The sequence below is a fragment of the Bombyx mori genome, chromosome 10, assembly GCF_030269925.1.
Source record: "Bombyx mori chromosome 10, ASM3026992v2".
Classification (NCBI taxonomy): domain Eukaryota; kingdom Metazoa; phylum Arthropoda; class Insecta; order Lepidoptera; family Bombycidae; genus Bombyx; species Bombyx mori.
In genome coordinates, this window is record NC_085116.1 from 4,285,691 (window position 1) to 4,309,692 (window position 24,002).

At 40.3% G+C, this 24,002-nt stretch overlaps 3 protein-coding genes across 6 annotated transcripts in view; 2 read left to right on the plus strand and 1 right to left on the minus strand.

Annotated features, from left to right (window-relative positions):
• Positions 1-255: 255 nt before the first annotated feature.
• Positions 256-1,326, plus strand: LOC101746349 (uncharacterized). Its single transcript, XM_004930342.4, has one exon. It carries the CDS (start codon positions 663-665, stop codon positions 1,209-1,211), a length of 549 nt encoding a protein of 182 aa, XP_004930399.1. The 5' UTR covers positions 256-662; the 3' UTR covers positions 1,212-1,326.
• Positions 1,327-5,217: 3,891 nt separating this feature from the next.
• LOC101746489 (luciferin sulfotransferase) lies at positions 5,218-20,977 on the plus strand. 4 transcript variants are annotated; one of them, XM_062670428.1, is made up of 7 exons: positions 5,218-5,308; positions 12,267-12,401; positions 18,170-18,269; positions 18,380-18,702; positions 19,811-19,905; positions 20,085-20,268; positions 20,798-20,977. In XM_062670428.1, the coding sequence occupies exons 2-7, from the start codon at positions 12,353-12,355 to the stop codon at positions 20,914-20,916; spliced, it is 870 nt and encodes a 289-aa protein (XP_062526412.1). In that variant the 5' UTR covers positions 5,218-5,308; positions 12,267-12,352; the 3' UTR covers positions 20,917-20,977. The 4 variants fall into 4 exon arrangements, with proteins under 4 accessions (XP_062526412.1, XP_004930400.2, XP_062526415.1 ...); XM_004930343.5 differs by lacking the exon at positions 5,218-5,308 and adding an exon at positions 7,454-7,705; XM_062670431.1 differs by lacking the exon at positions 5,218-5,308 and adding an exon at positions 17,617-17,823 and having other exon boundaries at positions 12,283-12,401.
• A 1,772-nt stretch (positions 20,978-22,749) lies between these two features.
• LOC101737962 (protein piccolo) overlaps positions 22,750-24,002 on the minus strand; it is an 86,804-nt gene continuing 85,551 nt past the window's right edge. Inside the window, exons 14-15 of the mRNA XM_038013517.2 lie at positions 23,468-23,567; positions 22,750-23,387 (exon numbers count right to left, since the gene is read on the minus strand). Of these exons, the coding sequence (XP_037869445.1) occupies positions 23,217-23,387; positions 23,468-23,567 (271 nt within the window). The 3' untranslated portion in view covers positions 22,750-23,216. The remainder of the gene's footprint in view (positions 23,388-23,467; positions 23,568-24,002) is intronic.

Sequence of the window (24,002 nt, forward strand, 5' to 3'; positions counted from 1 at the left end):
CAATGTTAACAATAATAATTAATGTGATTATGAATATGTAAATATTAAATGCTAATTATAGGAATGTATATATGAAACACGTTCTGTTCTTATATGAAACTCGGTTATCGTATCGATGACCCGAGGACTGTCAGATGTCGCATCGGGGTTTAGCTCCATCGTCATACACGATACGGACATGTATGTTTGGATTGTAATTGGAATCTGGATACAAAAAAGAAAACGTTTTTCTAAATAAAAGTCGAAATTATTCCGATCACATGGGTCCCAAGTTACTTGTTTAATAATGAAGGCTATAAAAAGATTTATGTTTTGACACATAGCCTCTAGTGATCAATTGTTGCTCTCTTACAAGATTCTCACGCTCTATCAACTCACGCGATCAGGTCAAGTCCAGTCATCATCATTACGAAAATTTCTCTATCCTTTCACTCTCAAAGATGACAGTGAAAGACCGAAACAAAAGAGACTTGTTATTGTCTCGAAGCTGCATATGAAATGATGGAAATACGAGAGGCGATCCAATAGGTATCCGTGTCGTGTTAACCGTTACAGTGTGCTCGATTTGTATGTCCGGACTGGTTCGTGGATGGCCTGTAAAAGCGGCGTCAGAGCAGGCGGGCCGCAGTTAGCGCTTACGAGATCTACCAGGCGCACGCATCATGTATCTGCTGGTGTTATTGTTCGCGTCGGCCGTCGCCGCTCCGCACTACTACAGTCAAACGCAAACAGGAGATTTAAACGTTCGGGCCGACTTCGAGAATATTGTGTTTCTAATCGCAATCCCGCAGAGGACGAGTTTATCATTAGATCTCTTAGAAGATTTGATGTTAAAGAAAAACAAAGGAAGCGACAATCAGTTACAGAACAGAGCCGATGTCCAAGTAATGGAAGCGTTCGTCGAACCAAACACCCCGTACAAAGTTGAGATCGGTACCGATAAGAAAAGCTTTGGAGGTGATTCTCGTGCCGTTGAAGTCGTCATTTCTGGTCGAAGGCGTCTCGATGCAGACGCTTTGGCTGATGAGCGAGATGAGCTAAAACTTCTTGGTGCTACAGAACAGTGTGGACCAGGTCGGGAGCGGGACCCTGACACTCTCGGCTGTCGAGCTAGTGCAGTCACGGAATCGAGCGAATCCCTACAATCCGAACTAGACGAAAAGAACGAAAAAAATAATTCAGAACCCGTTCCAGAAGTGGTTACTACATAATTTTGAGATTTCTAAATCTTCCTTAAGTTACGCCATTTTAGTATTTAATAATTACTTATTTAAAAAAAAAATTGTAAATTATTTTATTGAAATATAAACATAAGTTATCTTGTTATATAATTTTATTTTATTTAACTATTTGCGCATTATAACGTCTAAAACATCGATCGTAGATCTACAATCGATGGTCTAAAATATTTTTTTATAGATTCCGCGTACCCGATTTTATACAAGTAAAAAACATTGTCTATTCGAAAAAAGCTGTTTAGTACACGGAAACTTGAATAAGCATTGTGACATGGTACATATTGTTGATGTTGTCGGCAGCGAAAGAGGTCCATCCTAAAATGTTTTTAACCATGAGATCGTGTGTGTGTTTTTTAATATTTTCAATTTCTTTCCACCATACAACGATAACCCAATCCTAACTCAAACCCAAATTTTTCTTAATTTCTTTCAAGTTCGTGTCGTCATGGCGTAGAGAAATACCTTATGCTGTATGCAACGTATCATCTATCGTTAAACATTTTATAGGTATAGTCGTTTTATCAAATACGGTTCACAGTCCACCTATTGTTAAGCGGTTACCGAACTGCACACACATCGATGCAACGATGCCATCCATCTCGAGACAATGTCACCTCGAAGTCGAAATTAGGTATATTGACTTTCTTTTAAATATGTATAAAACGTAAATAAATTAGTTAAACAGACTTTATCTCACTGAAATTAAGATCGAAATTATTTTTGCCTCGGTTCCCTGTTTGACCTTGATAATTTTTTGTTTATAGAGTGTAACTTCTAAATATCTTTTAGATAGTCCATGTCTTGTACCAGAATAGAAAGCAATGGATCGTACTAAATCTAAGTATTCGTTTCTTTGACATTCGGCTACGAAGCCCTAAAACATTTTATTTCACAATGAAACTTAGGATTTTTACTAAACCATGGTGATCATGTTTAAATTGATGGTGATTTTATTCTTCTATGAACTAGACACAGGTTCATTTACATCTAGAGTTCAAACTGTTTAAATGCTAATAGACATGCCTGCGAGTAAATACTCATTGCTTATAGTAAAGCTTGAAAACAACGATATTTATTAATGCCGTTGTAGACAGAAGAGCATACAGCCCACCTGTTGTAAGTCGTCATAATTGCTCGTCTCAAACTTTCTCCACCACCGCAGCTCTCTTTTGTATGTAATCAAATGGGGGTAGCTTGTATTTGGGTGCTCCAGCACGTAGACGGGATTAGTGCTCTACGCGAGGCCGGACCTGTGCTTTGCGAAGCACAAGTCTGTGTCCAGACGTGGAGTACCGTTTCGCTCTGTCAAAGACTCCCAACATTTTATAATCCAACTCAGGTTTATTGAAAACCGCTCGAAAAAACGAATTTGATATCAAAAAATCATTACATGGGATGATTTGCAATAAGGTTCAGTAATAAATTAACTGTACATTTTCACACTATGGTTAAATTGAGACGACGAGCACCTTAAAGCATAATTTACCGTTCAGCATAGAGAACAAAGGGACAACGAGGACCCTACCTCGCTAGGTTGTAACAGTCGATAGGATCATTTAAAATTACCGGGTTCAGTTATTAATCAGAATATCGATTGCACCTCTTTGAATCACAGTTATCTCTTTCTTCCATAATATCACCTATTTGTCTGCCTTACCGCTAGTTCCTATCTTGATTGGCGGCAGAAACCCGCACAGGGTATTCACTATTTTAGACACAAAACAACACAGATTAGGCTTCCTTAAGTAGAGGACATTTTCGATAATTAAAACTTGAATCTTGTCTCAAGGGAGGCGCTGAATTCAGAATTTGGTAATTACGGGCTTGGATAATCGTTTAATCAAATCAAAAAATTATGTTACAAAATTGTCAGACAAGGATTTTTTATTGCCCTTATAGGCAGACGAGCATACGGCCCACCTAATGGTGAGTGATTACCGTCGCCCATGGAATTCAGCAATACCAGGGGTAGAGCCAAGCCGCTGCCTGCCGCAAAGGATTCTGTGAGTGAACAATTGAATAGAGAGACCATAACAACAAAAAGCTATCTGTAAATTTCCGAGTAAGTCAGTTCAGAGGAAGTCAGTATAGAAAGTCAATTCAGAACATCGGCTTACTTAAACGTTAAGAAAATTTCATTCGAGAAGCTATGTTTACGTTTTAAATAATGAACATTTCAATATCGATTATTATGTAATATCAAAATTTTACATTTTAAGTACATATAAATCTAAGCTCGTTGATTTTTAATCGAAATATTAAGTGCTCAGGTCAAATATTTACAGGAGGTGGGGTCAAGTACTTCGAAGGGAAATGTTTGAACCAGCCAATGACTGGATCAAAGGCAACTTGCGTGATATAGATTTTAGAACTCCTAGTATGACCGATATTCATGGATAGATTAATATTTTTATTTATTTATTGCTTAGATGGATGGACGAGCTCACAGCCCACCGGGTGTTAAGTGGTTACTGGAGCCCAGAGACATTTACAACGTAAATGCGCCACCCACCTCGAGATATAAGTTCTAAGATCTCAGTATAATTACAACGGCTACCCCACCCTTCGAACCGAAACGCATTACTGCTTCACGGCGGAAAATAGGCGGGGTGGTGGTACCTACCCGTGCGGACTCCCAAGAGGTCCTACCACCAGTGATTACGCAAATTATAATTTTGCGGGTTTAATTTTTATTACACAATGTTATTCCTTCACCGTGGAAGTCAATCGTAAACATTTGTTGAGTACGTATTTCATTAGAAAAATTGGTACCCGCCTGCGGGATTCGAACACCGGTGCATCGCTACATACGAATGCACCGGACGTCTTATCCTTTAGGCCACAACGACTTCAGCCCCAATTTACCCATTAGCTATATTTACAAACAATTTAACAACAAAGTTGTTATGAAATACATATTTAATATTTAAAATTTGTTTGAGTTATCATAAGATAGATAGATAATAGTATTTCATAATTATTTTCAAATGAGAATTTCGAAATGACGTTGTTGTTTTAAAGAACAAAATTATCATGATTTTATTAATAGATAAGCTGGCCATATGACAAATCGTTTAAGTTCATCAAAGTGAATTAAAATTTGTGCATCTCACGCTTAATTTGTTTGATTTCGGAAAGGAAAAAAAGAAGGAACTAGGGTACCTACTTACGTTTTGAAACTGAAAAATGAACTGAAAATAAATTCGGATTTTAAAATTATTTATTTTTTTCACATTCAAAATAATTCTGAACACTTCGGGGTCGACCTCTTCTCTTCTAGTCGCATACTTTCATGAAGGTCGCGTCCTTGAAATGCCTTCGTGACTCTTTGCACAATAATCATCCATTTCAACATTCATTCCATTCACATCATTCCATTTCAACAAATTATTATTAAAAATTCTTTTACGCTTTCATCTCGCATATAATGTTACGTCACGGTCTCGGATGAATTATAGTTTTTTTTTAAACTCCATTAGACCCATACTTACGCTCATTATGCTCTGCACAGGTTATATTGGATCTCTGCCTCTTTGATTAGTGTTTTCTAATTCACAGGGAACATTTCGCCGACCATGATTTTTGAGTTCATTGATAAGTGCAGTAGTTCCAAAGGGTTAAAAATGAACTATACGCCGGTGCCTGATAATGTGATGATCACGGAATAGATAAATAACCTTATTTATCTATTCATACGGAATAGATAAATAACCTTATTTATAATTTATATATTATTTTTATATAAATTAATATTATTAATATATATAATTTATATATTCCGTGGTGATGATAATACTCTGAGAAGGGAAAAAATTCTTTCCTATCTACTCGGAGATTCCAAACGGTTGAGACGAGATGATAGTGCTTTCTTGTGCTTGTCGGTTAATTATTATTAGAATGAGTTCTTTTGTGTATTTTTTTTGATTATTGAAAACCAGTGTCATCATTTGTCAAATAATTTCTTTCCCTAAATGATTGGCTGGCCGAAATCGCTCTTGAACGATAAGGTTGCTTATTGTCAAACACACAATAATAATTGTATTGGGAATCTTTTATATTTCATATTTGTCGTAAGTATTTAAATAGTTAGTTTAATATATAGTCCACTAAATTCGACCAGCTTATTAGTCCGAGTGCCCATTTTTGCGGAAAGAAACGCAACGTCCTTTTCATTAATAGTTCAGTATTAGTCGTGATTTTCTCTTTTTTTTATTACGACTGAAATCTTCTGTAGCTAAATATAACGTTGATAAAATGTATTGATTTCTGTAGTCAGTTCAATAATTACCAATTATATGATTTACTCCTTGAAAAAACAGCATAGCAATATCATAACTAGCAAATTACTTTATCCTGCTAAGATTTAGTTAGACGTATTTTCCTCTTACAGTATACGTTTGAGCATATTTCATTTATTTCTGAGATCGTATTATTAAAAAATTTTTTGTAAAAATTCAGAACGGATGACTACGGAATGAATATGATAATGACGATGAAAATAAATAAAGACGATTGTGCTAAGCGATATGATGAGTACGTCCAACATTGAGTAACGTGTTATGTTTAGAATTTCTTATCAGTTATAACATATTATAGTTAAAAATACCAACAATTCTGAATATGACTTATATTTCTTGCAACATACTGAAGCTATTTTACAAACACATACTAGAACTTACTAAATACTACGGGTCGATTCATCTTTCACCTATTGCACACCCAGGATATTATAAACAAAATGCAAAAGGAGTGGTGCTTATGCTATTATACCCTTTTTTTTCGTACCGAGGTCCGAGCTTCCTACGAGGTTCCTACGAGGCACCTAGGGGGCACGCGGGGTATGTGGGATTGGTTCCCAAGAGCGTACCGTGGGCCCAAGGATACGAAATTTAGGACCCTACCCACTAGCGTTGCGGACGAGTCTTCTCAGAAACTACTCGATATTGAAGTGGGCCCTCCAGCCGTAATCGAGATTATAAAGGCAATCACATCTCTAAAATCTACCACCAGGGAACACGGCTGAAGTACTGAAGGCACTTCTGGTTTACTGGTGGTAGGACCTCTTGTGAGTCCGCACGGTTAGGTACCACCACCCCGCCTATTTCTGCCGTGAAGCAGTAATAGGCAGGATGGTCGTACCCCTGCGCTCGGGTTCACAATAGCCCTTCCATCACTTTTATGCAAATTTATAAAGGTTTAACACGTATCTCCTTAGAATTGAAATTGGATCCCAAGGGTTGAATTCCAGTATAGTCGGATCTCTCGATACACTGGGCACCATATACCCTATACATAGGCCACAACGACTTCACCTAATAATCGTGAAGTCAGAAATCGATATGGGGTCGGGTGTACTCGCAATTATAAGATAAAAAACTAAGCCCACAAAATGTTCCCGCTTAAAATATTCAAAGTATATATTTCATTTTAATGTTGTATTAGAAATACAAATAAGGACATATTGATTCTACGCAGTTTGTAGTAATTAATTACCTACTATTTATTACTTTTAAGTACAGTCAGAAAGAAACGTAGTTTATATATTACTGGTGTAAAATAAAATTTCACTTAATTCAAATGACTAAACATTAACTATGCCATTAGTTACATCTATGTTATAGTTATAGTATAGCGCTTCCCTGTAAATGAGCTCGAAGGATGGCTCAGTTAAGTCCACAAGTGCTTGACAGTTTAAAATCCAATGAATATAAAGCCTGTCGCTCTTGTAGGTTATAATAGAAATGTTCTTTCTCAATAAGAATAATTGAATAACAATATAATTTTCAATAACTAACAAAATACTCGTGTTGATGTATAAAACGTTAGCGATTGACCAAGGATATTAGGTAAATTATGTCAAAGGCTTACGTTACTTTCACTTTAATATTTACTTAACTTAAGGAATGTTTTGAATTAAGTTGGAGAAAGTCGAGAAAGAAACGAACCGAAAACCAGTGTTCGACATAATAGAAACGATAAAATTATGCTTACTTCATAATTAAAGTTTTCATTGTAAAATGTATTTGACTTTGAACGTATCAGAGTACTCAGTGACCTCGTTTAAGACTTCTTGTTTCGTGTAGGTAAGTAAGTGGTTCAAATGAAATCATTGAACCATAACAATTACAGTATAATAATTTGATTGTTACAGTACTTAAATAATATAAAAGCGGAAATTGTTGTATGGTTTTTTTTTTCTCGATTTAGATATTGTTTTCTTTTTGTGTTGACGTTATCGAGCTGCAATGGTTGGGGAACTCGTTGGCAGTCTTGCATACTGACTCGAAACGTTACTGCGTGCGCGCGCACTTTCACTTCACGTACGCCTTTTTGTTTACTAAATTTAAATAAAAAACTAAAAAATCAATCGAAATCTTTTGCGATGGATTTAAAAAATAACAATGTTCCTTTAGAAATAAACAATGTGGATCAAGAGCTTGCCAATAAAATTATGAAGCTGTTTACAGGTGAGCTTGTTCAAATCTTAATTTTCGATTTCTATTGCCCTCGATTGAGAATGAATTTGTTTTCGTCACGTCTAAAATCAGAAATATTTTTTAAGCATTTTATTAATTTTTTTCTCTTCTGTTCAGTTTTATAAAATTAGATTTCATTTTAATATTATTTAAGTATATTACGTTTTTGCAGCACAAGATAGTTTTTCTGCCTGCTTACTGCATCTAGTCAATACGCATACAGCTTAATATTGTATTGCTTTAAGTTTATCAGTTATGGCGTAAATGTTCTCTTGCCTATATTATACTATAAAACTAGCAAGCAATAAACACAGAGGAAGATTTTTTGGAAGAATGCGAATGCAGTGTTCACGTTTAATATTTTGATTAGTTGGGTAACTGGATTTATTTTGAAATACGAAAAATAAGAGATTGTTAAATAGCTGGATTTTTCAGAATAATAATATCATATGGGTTTATTAATTAAGTATATATATATACAACCGTCATTACCAAAGATGGACATCAGCGATGGGGCACAGCCAATGCACAGAGTACTGAAAATTAGGTGTCATCATAATATAATAATAAGAATTTAATAAATTTAAAAATCTGCTTTACTAATGGAAGGGGTTATTATGAGTCTGCACGGATGGCGAACACATTCTGTCTATTTCCGCCGCGAAAGTCATGCGTTTCTATTTGAAGGGTTACATAATAAGAAAACATTACGTCGACCTCATGCCTCAAGGTGGGCGGAGTTCGCGTTCTGAAATCTTATAGCCGATAAAAGGATCCACTAATCGCTTAGCACCAGTGTGCTTAGTGCGAGTTTTTTAACGTTCTCGATAGCGTAAAAACTAACTCAAATCTGTATGCAGTTGGAACGTTTGCCTACGTTGGCCGCTAGGGGCGCTGTTCCAACTGCATACGAATTAAAAAACTCGCACTAAGAACACAGGTAGGCCTCTAGCTCATGGAACTCGTCAGTCCATTTGGAAGCAATAAAAAACACATCATAAATGTATTATGTGTCGATCGATTTCAAGTTACAAGTCACGATTCCAAAAACCGTTGAAAATGTCGACATCTAATAAATCGAGTAAAAGTAAGTTATTTGATCAATGTCAAATGCTTAGGTACATAAAAAATATGGCATAGCAAATTGTTACTGCAATGCACAATCTAATTGAAACGGTTAATCGAGGGAATGAGTCGCTAGAATTTCAAACATTTGTACTTTGAAGATATTTGCTTTTAAATAATATGCAAACAACAACGCAATTGTTGTTTAATTAAGCAGGATGGATACCACCGCCCCGCTCTTCTGAGCCGCGAAGCATTAGTGTGGTCAGGTTTGAAAGTTGGGACAGCCAGTCATATACACAATTGAGACTAAGACCTCATGTCTTAGGGTCTCAGCATTTAAACTGTGATGCCTACATGAGCCCCAATAACCAGTTAACATCAGATGGGCCGGAAGATCGTTCACTCAAATAAACAATTAAAAAATATATAGTTTATTATATAAAAAACTAAAAGTAGTGCAATGAAACGAATTTCATTAATGTAAAATTCTAATAAATTGAGATAAGATCGAATGAAATCTAATGGAATGAGACGTAATGAAATTAAATAATGTCCAAGTAAAACTATTGAAATTTAATGAACTTTTTAAAAAAAAACTAGTGAGTCTGTTTCATTTTTGGACACTTGTGCACTTCTAAAACTGCTAAACTGTTACTAAAATCTGCTAAACTGTTACTGTTACTGAAGTCGTCGTGGTCTGAAGGATAAGACGTCCAGTGCATTCGTGTTGATCGATGCACCGGTATTCGAATCTCATGCGGGTACCAATTTTTGTAATGAAATACGTACTCAACAAATGTTCACGATTGACTTCCACGGTGAAAGAATAAAATCGTGTAATAAAAATAAAACCCGCAAAATTATAATTTGCGTAATTACTAGTGGTAGGACCTCTTGAAAGTCCGCGCGGGTAGGTACCACCACCCCGCTTATTTCTGCCGTGAAGCAGTAATGCGTTTCGGTTTAAACTTTAAAGGGTGGGGCAGCCGTTGTAACTATACTTGAGAGTTTAGAACTTATATCTCAAGGTGGGTGGAGCATTTACATTGTAGATGTCTATGGGCTCCAGTAACCACTTAACACCAGGTGGGCTGTGAGCTCGTCCACCCATCTAAGCAATAAAAAAAACTAATCTACTAAACTGTTACAAACCACAATTATTACACTTCCATTTTCTGAATATTTTTACCGCGAACCTGCACTCATGCGGTTTGCATTATTTATTTATTTTATTGCCCTTGTAGGCAGACGAGCATACGGCCCACCTGATGGTGAGTGGTTACTGTCGCCCATGGACTTCAGCAATGCCAGGGGCAGAGCCAAGCCGCTGCCTACCGCTTAATACTCTCCACAAGCCTCTTTTAAAGAAGGACATATCATAACGGACTAACTTGTTTTAAAGTTTTAAGACAGCATTTACGCTTTGATTTCCATAATTACATATTGACAGTAAATTGACACTGCACATAATAAATGCGATTGCAGTTGCAATTGCAACGGTATAACGGATATCCATCTGTCCGCTTTTCTAACAAACGCATGACTTTTTCACGACAGAAATAGGCTGTTTCTAAGAACGCGTATGGGCTCCTAACATGACATGAACAGTATAAATACTTAATTCTATGTTACTTAGATCTGCTCACTTCAATAATATGACCGGCTATCTTAATTTAAGCACTTACAATTAGGTTATTAAATTTGCCTGGAAACTGAGCGTTCTTCACATAGTACAAACTGTAAGATTCTTTGTTGGTCTGTTTGTAATTCTACATACATATTTTAGCATATTTTCATATTTCCGAACAGACTTCAATGCTGTTTTCTCAATAAATAAACAAAATTCAAGAGGAATGTAAGTAAACAAAAAAAAGGAGTAAAATTTTAATTTGTACCTTATTTGTTTTTTATGTTGAATTTTTTTTTATTTTTTTAATTTAATTATGTTATACTTCCAATGCCACTGTGACTAATACCTATAAACCCCGAAACCGAAATTAAAAACGGTGAGTTAAAAAATATGGAAACCCCCTATAAATGCAAATTAAGGCAGCGCTCCACAAAGGAAGAGTTTGGAACTGTGGAGAGTTTGGGACCAGCTGATATGAATAACAAACTTCAGTGCCGTTACCATCTTTAACGGTGATAGAACAATTGAAGAGATCGACAATGCGTGATTTCACTAACTGTTTAAAGATTTTGCAGTTAAAAAAAGAATAATATTACATTGGGTTTTTGCAAGACAAAGTACTAAGTATATGGGAAATTAAAATGGGGCAAAACAGTTCAAGCGAAGGCGGGGCCGGTATTATTAATTATGAAACAGATTCGATGAATTTGTGACCTAATGGACAAGGCGCTGGGTATAATCTTACAAAATCAGCCAGAAACCATTCACTGTCCTAATTTAAACTGCAAGCAGCATTCTTGTCTAAGTTAAGCATGAATAGTTACTTGTATATTCAATAAATAAAATAACAATATAACATATAACTATAACCTTGAATACAATTAATAGAGCAATATGGATACAAAAGGTTCGGGTTTGTTGCTCCGGTAGAATAATGGCTTTTCCTAGTGATTTTTCCGACCAAACGCAATACTCGTATTGCAGTAACTTACACAAGCTTTTTTAAAAATAAATCTCATATAATTTAACGGAATTTAACATAGTTTAGATTGTTTTATTACTGTTCAAGTTATTTTTAATGCGGAAATTTGTTTACTTATTTATTTATTAGGTATACAAGGTTTTCTGGTACCAGGAAATGAGTTTTCAATATAATTGTTAAATCAAGGTCCAAGTTAATAAACCAATCAGTATTACTAACTCTAAATTAAATAACACTTTTGTTAACAATAGAAACAACGAGCATACCATATTTCATAAAATTTTAAATGGGTTCATGAATATCCAAGAATCAATGGTGCGGGGTCAAAATAATTTGTGAAAAAGCATGGTGAATGAAGGCCGTAGTTCTAAGAAGTAGGTATGAACTCTGTGCGAGTGTAAAAAAAGACGATTATGGTCGTCTCCAAAAATCCTCACAGGTTTCTTTCAACTACACTTCTAGTGGGACAATCGCATAGAACGCACGGTACACAACGAGTTCTATCAGACCATCATAAAATGCGGTTTCCTTCCTTCACCAAAGTGTAAAGAGCAAAAAGTCCTACTTGGATTCGAAAAAGGTTTTATTGGTCCAAGCCGCTGTCTTGTTTTTTCAACAGGCTTTTTTTAAATCGCGAACGATCTCACATCCTGAGCAGTATGAAACGGCTACCGGAAAGCACAGGCATGGAAAAGTCAATGCCTTCAGATAATAGGAGGAAGGTTCAATTATGTAATATTAGAGCGGTTGTCTCACTAACACTAACAGTAATGCAAGAGTGCTATGCGTCAGAAATAGGCAGCATGGTGGTACTTACCCGTGCAACATTCAAATTTAATGAAATTCCTTAAAGTCTTAATATAATTTTTCAGGTGAGCACACGGGCTTTGTTCGCGTTGGACCCAAAGGATATTTTTTCCCGCAAAAGTACACCGAAGAAGCAAGTAAAATCTACAATATGCCACTAAGGGACAGTGACGTCTTTGTAGCTAGTTATCCGCGATCGGGTAAATACTAAAACATTTTACGTGATACATATTGGAAATCAGTTCGACTGACCCGATCGGCGCAACAGTTAGCGCGCCTGACTGTTGCGCCGAGGGTTGCGGGTTCGATCCCCACATCGGGCAAACATTTGCTTGATGAACAGATCTGTTTGCTCTTTGTCCGGGTGTTTATTATTTATATGTATAGATTTATACGTATATAAGTTTTTTTTTTTTTTTTTTTTTTTTTTTTTTTTTTTTTTTTTTTTTTTTTTTTTTTTTTTATGATTGATAGTTTACTGGTGGCCCGAAGGCCTTTCCAGTTTCACCAGGACAGGTGGGCGAGCAAAGGCTCAGCCAAGAGGGGTGGGATTTGCTAACAACTGCCCGAGCGCCTCCGAAGGAGACCTAACAACTCAAGAGCAATTGTTTCGCGAATGAATCTACTACCGGATCGGAATCGCGACCCGCTGAGAAGATCCGGCGAGAAACTCAGCGGGCTGATGCATGGGTTAGGTTGCACGTCGACCTCTTTGTCGAGTTCGACGAGTACGGTTACCGGGGTCCCTAAGCCTGCCCCTAGTATTAGAGCTGAAGGCATCTAATGCAAAGGTTATTGGATCTGATGGATCCGTAAGGACGTGTCTAGGGCGTCGACGGTGACTGGCTCCTGCATGATCAGGATTCGGGGAGTAGTCAGCGGCGGCAACGATAAGGCGATTATCATGACGCATAGCCTTATCGAAGTATCGTTCCGACGCTGACTTCATGTATTTCCGAATTGATTCGAGGCCCAGGTCGTCGTGTAGGTCAACGTTCCTCACGAACCACGGAGCCCCGACAGCTAACCTGCAAAAGCGGGATTGTAGGGATTGGAGGGTGTCTATGTGTGTGCGGGCCGCGTGAGCGAACACCACACTCGCGTAAGTCATGACGGGCCTTATGCAAGTTTTGTAAAGTGTCACCTTGTTCCGAAGGGACATTTTACTCCGCTTACAGATCATGGGGTAGAGTCTACCGAGAATAAACGCGGCACGGTCACGGACTGATTTTATATGCGGGCGGAATGTCATCGATGCATCCAGGGTAACGCCCAGGTACTTGACCTTCCTGGCCCAGGGTATGGGTTGTCTAAAGAGAGTAATCGGGGGTGTGAGATTCCTCCTCCTAATCCGGGAGGAAATCCGTGTGGAGCTTCCCCTCTGAAATAGCACCGCAGTACTTTTCGCTGGGTTGATGTCTATGCGCCATTTTCGGAACCACTGTCCTAGGGCTAGGGCTGCGCTCTGAAGCTTCTTCGCGATTAGGGACTTATTTCTACTAGAATAGTAAACAGTCGTGTCGTCGGCGAATAAAGCTAAATGGGTCGGCGGCGACCGGGGAATATCGTTGACGAATAAGCTAAATAGGAGGGGTGAGAGGACAGAGCCTTGCGGGACTCCAGCTGTGAGAGGTCGTGGGGAGGAGCGGCTTCCCTCGACTCGATATCGAAAAGAGCGGTTCGACAAGAAGTCCCGTATGATGAGCACGAGACTATCCGGCACGCCCATGTTGAATAGTTTGAAAATCAAACCATTGTGCCAGACTTTGTCGAACGCTTTTGCGACGTCGAAGAAGAGAGCTCCCGTGTATAACGGTTTTGGTCGATTAAGCCCCACAAGAATGTGCTCCGTGAGGCGGTGCACCTGTTGAACGCATGAGTGATTTGTACGGAATCCGAATTGTTCATCGATAAGAATGCCCTTGGATGAGACGAAGTCTCTGAGGCGTTTGTAGAGCAGACGCTCATACAGTTTGCCTAGAGACATGAGGAGGCTAATCGGGCGGTAGCTCGTCGGATGATTTTTTGGTTTACCGGGTTTATGTATGCCGATAACGTCCGCTTCTTTCCACACCGCGGGAAAGATACAGTTCGCCATAGCGGCATTGAAAATAGATGCCAACATCACGATGAGTTGGACGGGTAGAAGTTTAATAACGCGGTTGGATATACCGTCGGAACCGGGAGCCTTGCGAGGACGTAGGTCTTTGATCAAGTCTTTAACTTCCATCGGGGTGACGGGTGGTAACGCATCAGAGGGTGGCAAGGAGGCTCTGCGTTCTACCTCACTGTCTACTAATTCTACATGAACAGGGACCACGGATTGAGTGCTGGGCGTGCACTGGGTTTGCAATGTATCGGCCAGCAGCTCTGCTTTTTCGTCATCATCGAACGCCGCGAGTCGGCCTGAGGGGCCTACGAGGGGGGGCATAGTTACTACCGTATCCGATTTGAGAGTACGAGCTAAGCGGTAGTAAGACCTTTGGGAGGGCGCGAGTCCTTCTAAGAAATCAGACCATCTGGCATCTCGGACTTCGGCGATGCGAGACTTTACGTCGCGTTGTAGGGCACGCATTCGAATACGATTTTCCGCGGTAGGATACCTGTCGTAGGCGCGTATCGAGGCGTTCTTAGCTCTAAGGAGTTCCCTAATAACGTCGGACAATTTGAAGCGGTGAAGGAAGTCCTCCGCTACAACTTGTTTCGATGACCTATCTAATGTCGAGGTGATGTGTGACGTTAAGATGTCTATGGCTTCAGCGGTATCCTGAGGAGACGGGATAGAGTCCGGGTTAAACGGGAGCGATGGTGGATCAGATTCAGCCAGGCTGATGCCCAGCGTGTGCCAATCCACCACAGTCCTCGTGACGGGAACGGAATCGGGAGCGCGACCGAGCTTCATAACGACGGGACGGTGGTCTGAATCTAACTCTGAAACTACTTCGATCGAGTGTAAGCGCAGAGTTACGTTTTTTAATAACGCTATGTCGAGTATATCCGGGCGATGCGCGATATTTAGCGGGTAGTGAGTCGGGGTTAGCGGAGCGACGATATCGAAGGCGAGATCATCGACTAACGCGTCAAGCCGCCTGCCATTCGGGGTTGTGGTGTGCGAGTTCCACCTGATGTGTTTACAATTTAGGTCGCCCGCCAGAATGACAGAGCTCCCCATACCGAGCAGCGCCTCGATATCACTGCTTAGAACGATCTTATCCGGTGGAAGATAAACGGACGCGATAACGATCGGCGCGTGTCCCGTCAGTGAGATTCGGCACACTGATGCTTCGATATTAGCGAGCGCGGGAGGATCGAGCGGGACGCAATGCAGGGCTCTTCTATAGTAAATGACGGTACCACCACCACGGGCAGAGAGCCTGTCGTTCCTGACCATGTTATAGTTCGCGATTTTAGGGTCACGGCGCGCGGGCTTAAGTAGGGTCTCCTGCACTAAAAAGATATCAATTTGGTGGTCACGCAAAAAGTCAGAAACCTGATCACGTTGATTTGCGAGACCGTAAGCGTTAAAAAATCCTATCGTTACGGATAGGGGCTTTATTCTACTTATATACGCCATTGATTACCGGCGGAGTGAGGGGAGGACGTACGTATTTAATGACGCGTATACGTCGGCGTATTCCTGCACAACGGCGATAAAGTGTTGTGCAGTGGAGGCAGCGCGAATGGCGTCGCCCAAAGCGTTAACGCGCTCAAAGTTGATCGACTGAAAGAAGTCGATCGCTAAAGCGAGATTGTCGGACGCGGTCGGAGGGCAAGTCGCGGGAGAGGGACGAGTCGCGGGGGCGGGACGAATCGCGGAGGAGGGAGTTGTAGCCGTGTTCGTGTACGGCAGCGGTTTTGCCCAGGCCGAGACACTGGGCACCGCCGCCGGAACGAACGCTGGCTTAGCCTGCGACGCAGAGGGTGCCGAGGCTTTGATGTCTGGGCCGGAAGCTCGGAGGCGGTTTTGGCGGGCGACGCGGCGATTTATTTTAGGGGCTCGGGGGCAACCACGGTAATTCGCGGGGTGACCCTGTGTTCGACACAGGACGCAGCTAGGCGGTTCCGTCGCGGTTTTTTGGTCGCGAGCGCAGAGGGCCGTGGCGTGATCGCCCAAACACTTAACACATCGGGGGCGCGCGTGACAGTTACGGGAAGAGTGCCCGTACAATTGACAGTTATGGCACTGGCTAGGAGTGCCTTTTTTATGGGGGGCTTCGACAGCGATACCAGAGAGCCTACAGACGGTCTGTGTGTTAAAGATTTTCTTACCCTCGGGGGTAGGCTGGAGAGCGACTAGAACCATATTATATGGCTCCCTACCGCGACCGGTGTGCATACGGTGCACAGAATTCACTGGTAGGCCTTGTTCTAACAGGTCGGCTTTTACGAGCTCTACATCTAACTCTTTAGGGATTCCGCGTATTACAACGCGGAGTTCGCGCTCCTCCTGGAGCGTATACGTATGGAAACTTATACGCTCCTTACGGAGGTAAGAAGAGAGGGCCCTATGGTCGTCGGGTGTTTGAACCTTAATTTGGATGCCGTTCGCGAGGTTACGGGCATTCGTGAAATTTATATTTTTGGCCTTAAGGGCCAGGCAAACTCGATCCCAAGCTGCCTTCTCCTGAAGGATAACCGGGGGAGGGGGAGGGGTTTTATTTTGTGCCACCGGACGCGGCGACGGAGTGGCACGGGCTGGGGGCGCAACGGGAGTCTGAGGGCGGGGGCGCGACGCGTTCACGGCTTTGCTAATTTTAGCGGCCGCGGGAGCTCGAGACTCCGCGGCACGCTTCTTACCCTTCTGTACCAGGGTGAATCCATCCGTCGATGAGGCGGGGGCGAGGTCAACCTCCATGTCCGAGTCAGAGTCGGAGCACGAGGAGGCGGGTGCAGGCGACCTACGAGCAAGTGTAGGTGTTTTAGAGGGCGCGACGGAGGCCGCGGATGATCGCTCAGCTGAAACGATGGTCACGGCGGACGACGCAGCAGCTTTTCTCGCCAGTATAGGCGACACGGGAGCGGCAGGCACGACAGAGGCTGCGGTGCTCAATGCAGAAGCTCTGCACGCAGGTACAGGCGACGCAGGAGCAGCGAGCGCGGCGGAGTCCTCGAGAGGGCTCGCAGTGTGATTGGCCTTGAAGGCCAAAAACTCCGAGGCGAGCTGTGGGTGGCGAAGTCGGAGGAATTCCGCGAATACAGCGTCCATGATTGCTGAGTACCCAGGTGGGGCGGCCCCGGGTCTTGAAAACACTCGCCTTGTGGCGAGGCCCCAACTTCTCGGACCTGAGCGGTTCTATTGAACACAGGTGGCAATGCGGCGCGATTACTACAGGACAAAGAAAAAGCACAACAAAACAGAAATTACGAAAAGAAACAAAACAAATAAATACTTGCAGGAAACCACTTTGTCGGCAGATGTACCACGAACACAGAAACAACAAAAGGAAACAAAACAAATAAAAACTTCCAGAAAGAGCACTTAGTCGGCAGATGTGCCACAAACACAGGCCGCGCGAACAATGGCCGGGCTAACAAAAGCCGGGCGAACAAAGACCGGGCGATCGAGTGGACGATGAGCACGTCCGCACGTGACGGGTGCCTCTATCGGAATGACGTATATAAGTATGTGCCATTCTCTGTTACACATAACACAGGAATCCTAATTTGGGGCAGGATGGCCGTGCGATTTGTCCCCAGTTATTTATTTATTTATTTAATTGGGATTCTATTATGATTTAAAAAAAATCATTTATGCCGTACACCTGCTCGTGACTTTAATATTATTTTTTGCAACAAATTACGCAGGTACATTTTGCCAACCATGATCACTTGTGAATACACCTCACGTTACGTATATGATAGGAATTAAAAAAAAACTTTTCATAGCCTTAACTTAGAGACCTTTCGGGTTAGTACGCATAATACTACTATGCCACAAATGTAACAATTTATGATGTATTAATTTCAGGAACTACGTGGACTCAAGAACTAGTTTGGATGGTGGCTAATGACCTAGATTATGAAAAATCAGCTGCAGTGCCGCTTACCCAGAGATACCCATTTTTAGAGTAAGCGAAACATTTATTAAATAAGCTAAGACATATTAAACTCACATAATTACAAAATTAATTTGTATACACACACAAATATTTGTAACCTTCTATTTTAAACTTTAAAGGTTTTCAATATGCGTCCATCCCGTCATGAAGAAAAAATTCACGGAAGAGAATAGTTACAGCGAGGACAAACTGAAGCTTTTAGAAGATGTCATCCAACCCGGGACTGATCAACTAGCTTCTATGCCTTCGCCTCGCTTCATAAAGACACATCTGCCACTATCTCTGTTACCTCCTGATCTGTTAGAAACAGCAAAGATGGTTTATGTGGCCCGGGACCCGAGGGATGTAGTGGTATCGTTCTATCACCTCAACAGATTGATCAGAACTCAAGGCTACATTGGAGATTTCAAAACTTATTGGCACTACTTTATTAATGATTTACGTGAGTATTCATTTTTTCGATGGTGTGTCATTAAAGCATTAAACCCATAAATTTTTTTGATCGATGTTTTGAAGTTAACGTTGAGAACTGCCACTAATTTAGCGGTAGTTGCAATATCGACAGTTTCCACTATCACATTAATCCGTTGACTCAAGGGCGGATCCAGGGGGGGGGGGTCATGACCCCCCTGGATCCGCCCTTGAGTCAACGGATCATGGGGATCATGACCCCCCCCCCCTGAGCTGGTTCCAGGACCTAGGTGGACCACATATTGAACGTAATTATTTTAGAACCACGGTTATGGAATATAAATAAGCTGCCTCATTCCGGGCGTGATAGTGCTTCTCTGGATTTCTTCAAGAGAAGATGACAATATGTACGTGTATATGTACAAGTTATTAAGTGTTAAGTTTTTCAAGTGTACAATAAAGAATAAATATTTTTAAGTACAGTACTTACGTACATTAATAAAATACCTACTTTTTACTTGTATCTATTGTTATCAAAATTAAATTATAAGTTCTTGACTTGACCATGACTATGTGACCCCCTCCTGGCACCAAAGCTGGATCCGCTCTTGCGTTGACTTATGTTTGGGTGATGACAGGGTTCATTTTTTAGATCAAAATTTCCATGTTTGAAGCTTAAAAATTAATAACGCGTCGTGCGTTCGTCTTTGATGTTCACTCCGTGCACGTATTTAATGTGAACTGTTTGTACGGCATTGCTGCCGCGACGCAACTCGTACTCCATTATTGTTTGTATTTTTAGCATGTCCATATTGATGAAAAAGATACGATTGTAGTGAAAACAAAACTCTAATAAAACAAATGACTGAACCAGAAAGTACAATTCCATATTATTAAAATAGAATTCATTTGAATTTAGAATTTATTGCCAGCCATACACAGTTGCATTTGAAATGGCAAGTATTATAAAACTACAACTTCATAGGTAAAAAAGACCTATTATTTTTGATAATACTCCTACAACAGTCAAATTATTATTCGAAACATTCTTCCCAAAGAATAGGTCCTTTTATCCTCTATATACTTATATGATATTTTATAATTAAAATCAAATAATAATAAGCGGATCTCTTTTTTAGATCACTGGACTCCGTACTTTGAACACTTAAAAGAAGCATGGGAGAAAAGACATCATCCAAATCTTCTATTTTTGTTTTACGAAGAACTCTCCAAAGTAAGTTTGTTGCAGGCCTGAGGATTTTCTCATTCTAAATACAATGAATTAATTTGGAAATGAGCGAACTTTTTATTTATAAAAGGTCACTGTTATAAAAAAAAACTTCGAATTGTCAGTACATAGTACATATTTACTTGCGTATGCTGGTCTTGTCTCACAAAATTTTACTGTTTCAGGACTTGCAGAAGACAGTTCGTCGAGTGTCACAATTTTTCAATAAGGATTATACGATGGACGAGATAATTAAATTGTGCGAACACCTCAGTATCATGAACTTTAAAAATAACAAATCCGTAAACTTCAACGTGATGGCAGAACTCGGCGTGACTATAACAGGGGAGCAATCCTTCATACGAAAAGGTACATTGGTATATTAAATAGCTTAAACGTAATTTGCTCCACGATTCTAAACGCGTTCTTTTTTTTTTTTTTCCTACCTATGCTGATAGCCTTGAGAGGCTATTTCAGCTTCACCCTAACGATTGTAGGTGAGCTCGCGGGGCTCAACCGGAGAGTTGCTAACACTGACCCTAGCAAGAGCAGTGCTTCGCAGAATCTACCACCGGATCGGAAACGCGACCCACTGAGAATATCCGGCGAGAAACTCAGTGGGCTGTGTCTATGGGTTAGTTCGCTCGTCGAGTCCTTCGTCACAAGCGACGGGTTCGACGAGGACGGTGACCGGAGAAACGCGTTCAAGTTTTGTTATTCGTTATTTGTTATTAATTTGTCGTTATGACATTAAATTGTAACTATATTTTAACAGTAAGACTTTTTCTCCTACGAACCCAGAGACAGGCCAATGAAAAATCACCCTGTCTCTAGCAATTAAAATATAAAAGACCTTATCACTAATATTGGTGATGCTTTAATTTTATATGAACTCTAGGTAAGGCCGGTGGCTGGAGAGACTATTTTGACGAAGAAATGACTAAAGAAGCAGAGAGCTGGATGCAAAACAATCTGCGCGACACCGACCTACGATTCCCGCACTTAGAAGATTTCTAAATATTACAGGATACATCAAACCTAAGTTATGAAATTTTAATAAAAGGTGAAAGTTGGGTGATTTTTTTAGTTTGTTCTATTAGCGTTTCTTCGGATTTAATTCAATAACGGTGGTTTATTAACAGCTGTGATGTTACTACTCGGGCTTTTCCAAAAAGTCCACTGGAAAGTCACAGTATATAGCCGCCATTTTAGGGCCGAGTCACACCGGAATGGCAGCGGCCCCCGGCGGCCTCACGTGGCCCCCATACTGCATGCGCCTAGTCACTAGACTTGCGCAAAACATCACTTCCCAATGTAATGTGATATGACATCACTTTTACAGATAGGTGATATTACTCGAAAACATTACACATCACTCTTAACATTACTCGGTGCGTTCAAAGTGATGTGTATAAACACATCACTTAGGTAATGATTCGGGTGTATAGATACAATGTATTCGTCGTCACAGTATATATTGAACGCACCGAGTAATGTTAAGAGTGATGTGTAATGTTTTCATCAATCATTACCTAAGTGATGTGTATAAACACATCACTTAGGTAATGATTCGGGTGTGTCATTACAGTAGTGTATTACAATACAAAGTATGAACTTTGTATTGTAATACACTGTTATATTACTTGACAGATTGACTTACTTAATAATATAATAATTTTATTTTTTACTTAATATAATTTATTGTGGGATGAACGGATTTCATATGGCGACTTAGACTGCAAATTGAGCTCGACAATAATGTTAATATACGAGAGCAGTAGATGCATTGTTTCGGCGCGATATCCTCAAAGTGCATCCAAGGAGGACTGTACTTTCATTTAGACGCCGTTATTTCTTTCACTTATTAAACACGCATTAAAACAAATAATAAAACTATCTTCAAACAAGTGCTTAAGTAATTCAAATCAAACACAAAAATTAATATGAAATATTACTAAACAATTACGAGCGACTAGCGATTTTACAAAAGTTGCGAATAAAAAATTAAGTAAGTACTTGCGGGGAGCTACCGGCTGGCCGCATGAAAAATATAAACACAAATACCTATATTAAAATTCAGACGTACCATAGGTATAAAAATGTACCTAGCGGCCAGGACATACGGTTCAAAATCACTAGGAATAATTCCGTGTCGCTTGCTCATTTATTTTGCGTCGATCGGTCTGTCTCGCTCGCTCGGTTCCGTTCGTGTATTAAGCAACATTACACGACAAAGAAAGAAACATGTTGGGTGATAGTGTGATGTTTGTTTCCTTCGCGTAATGTGTGATGTTGCATTACATCGTAGAGTAATATTACCCGAGTAATATCACTCGCATTACTTACACATGTCTACTAGTCACCCCTTGACTAGTTTAGTTTCTTCATTCGGCAATGATACTCGTGTGCTTGGAGTGAACATGATGGAATTGGTTATTATATATAACCGCTGTGCCGCGGGCAGATCTACCGACAAGACGCACGTGGCGCGCGGCTGTTCGCTTCACCGCGGGCGGGCGGCGGCTGTGTCGCAACCTTTTCTAGGTTTTCAAGCGATACTGATCTTTTAAGTATATAGATAAAGTATAAAATTATTTCACACTGAAAGTGCTCGCTGCGACGCTGCCGGCCACTGCCATTCCGGTGTGACTCGGCCCTTACTGAAATTAAATTTCATCCCATTTCATCTAGTTTTATTTATTTTCATCTTATTTGATTAGTCTCAAATTAATCAACTTATCCTCATTTCGCTTCATATTATAACAGAATATAAGAAAATCTTAGACGCCGCTATAGCTCTGGTTACCAGGCCATGAAAGCTTAAAAAAACATAAAAAAATAAAATAACAATTATAGGGTGATAAACATTTATTCCAATAATATTATTATGCTCTATTTAAGTATTTCTTTGTAACACCATATCTTAAGTTTACGATACAATGGAGATTTTGTATGAACTACCAAAATAAACGATATAAATTTATAACGGCATTTCAATCGCACCAGCCGTGACATACTAAAAAAAATATCTGCACAAATAAAACAATGCATCAGTCCTTCCTTATTTTTTATTTAAATAATTATACGGTTATACAAAGAATAAATTAAAAGCCAGATTTATCAATCATTCGTTGGTAATATAAAATTCTAAAACAGACTTACAATAATCGCGACAATGGACAACAACCGCGCGCGCCACAAGCGGCTCTAATATAAAGTGAGTCTCCCGCACTAGCGCCGGCCGCCGTCGGGGACCGTTCACTTACAAAAAATCACAAAATTCAAGCGGAAACAATAGGAATCTGAACGCGGCTGGTTCACGCGATCACGTCCGGCAGCAGTGCGTTGTCCGCGGCGGGCGGGCTCGGCGGCGGCTTCACTACGTCCTCACCGTTCGTCAGCGTCTCCTTTATTTCTTTCTTTAAGGAGTCAATAATTGGCTTTTTCGGCACAGCCTTCGGTGCGGTGCCCTTCGGACCGGCGGCGGGCTGCAACGGTAATTATAATAGGACGGTCATTCATTGTCCGGTTAATATGAAAAAAAAAACAACAATTAAAAGCAAATCACCTTGGCGGAAGCGGTCCGGGGCGGCGCAGTCTTGGCTGTGATGCGTTTGTTTGCGAGATCCTTACTTTGCTTGTCCAGAGGACGATTGGAAGCCGTCGTTCTGTTTAAAAATATTACAAAATTAGTTATTCACTGGAGCCACAGACTGTTAATGTGGAGCCGTAATTGACTACATGGATGTGGCACTTCACGAGGACTAATTCGAATATTACGTAACTGTAGTACTTGACTGACCATTATTATAGTTTAAATTATGTAACTCATGCGGTATCACACTTTCACAAAGATTGACAAAAGAATTTTACAACAAGCATGCAATTTGGTAATCATATCTGCTAAAAATCAATTGCCATGTGAATAAATGAATATAGGTATGTATATACATAATATGTATAGCGTGGATAAAAAAAAACATTCAGCTTACAATTAAGACAAGTATATAGGTTGCAGGCGAGAAAGGCCAGAAAGATAAAGCATAACATATTTATTCAAACTGAAATATTATTACATGTACATATTATGTATATCATGTGTA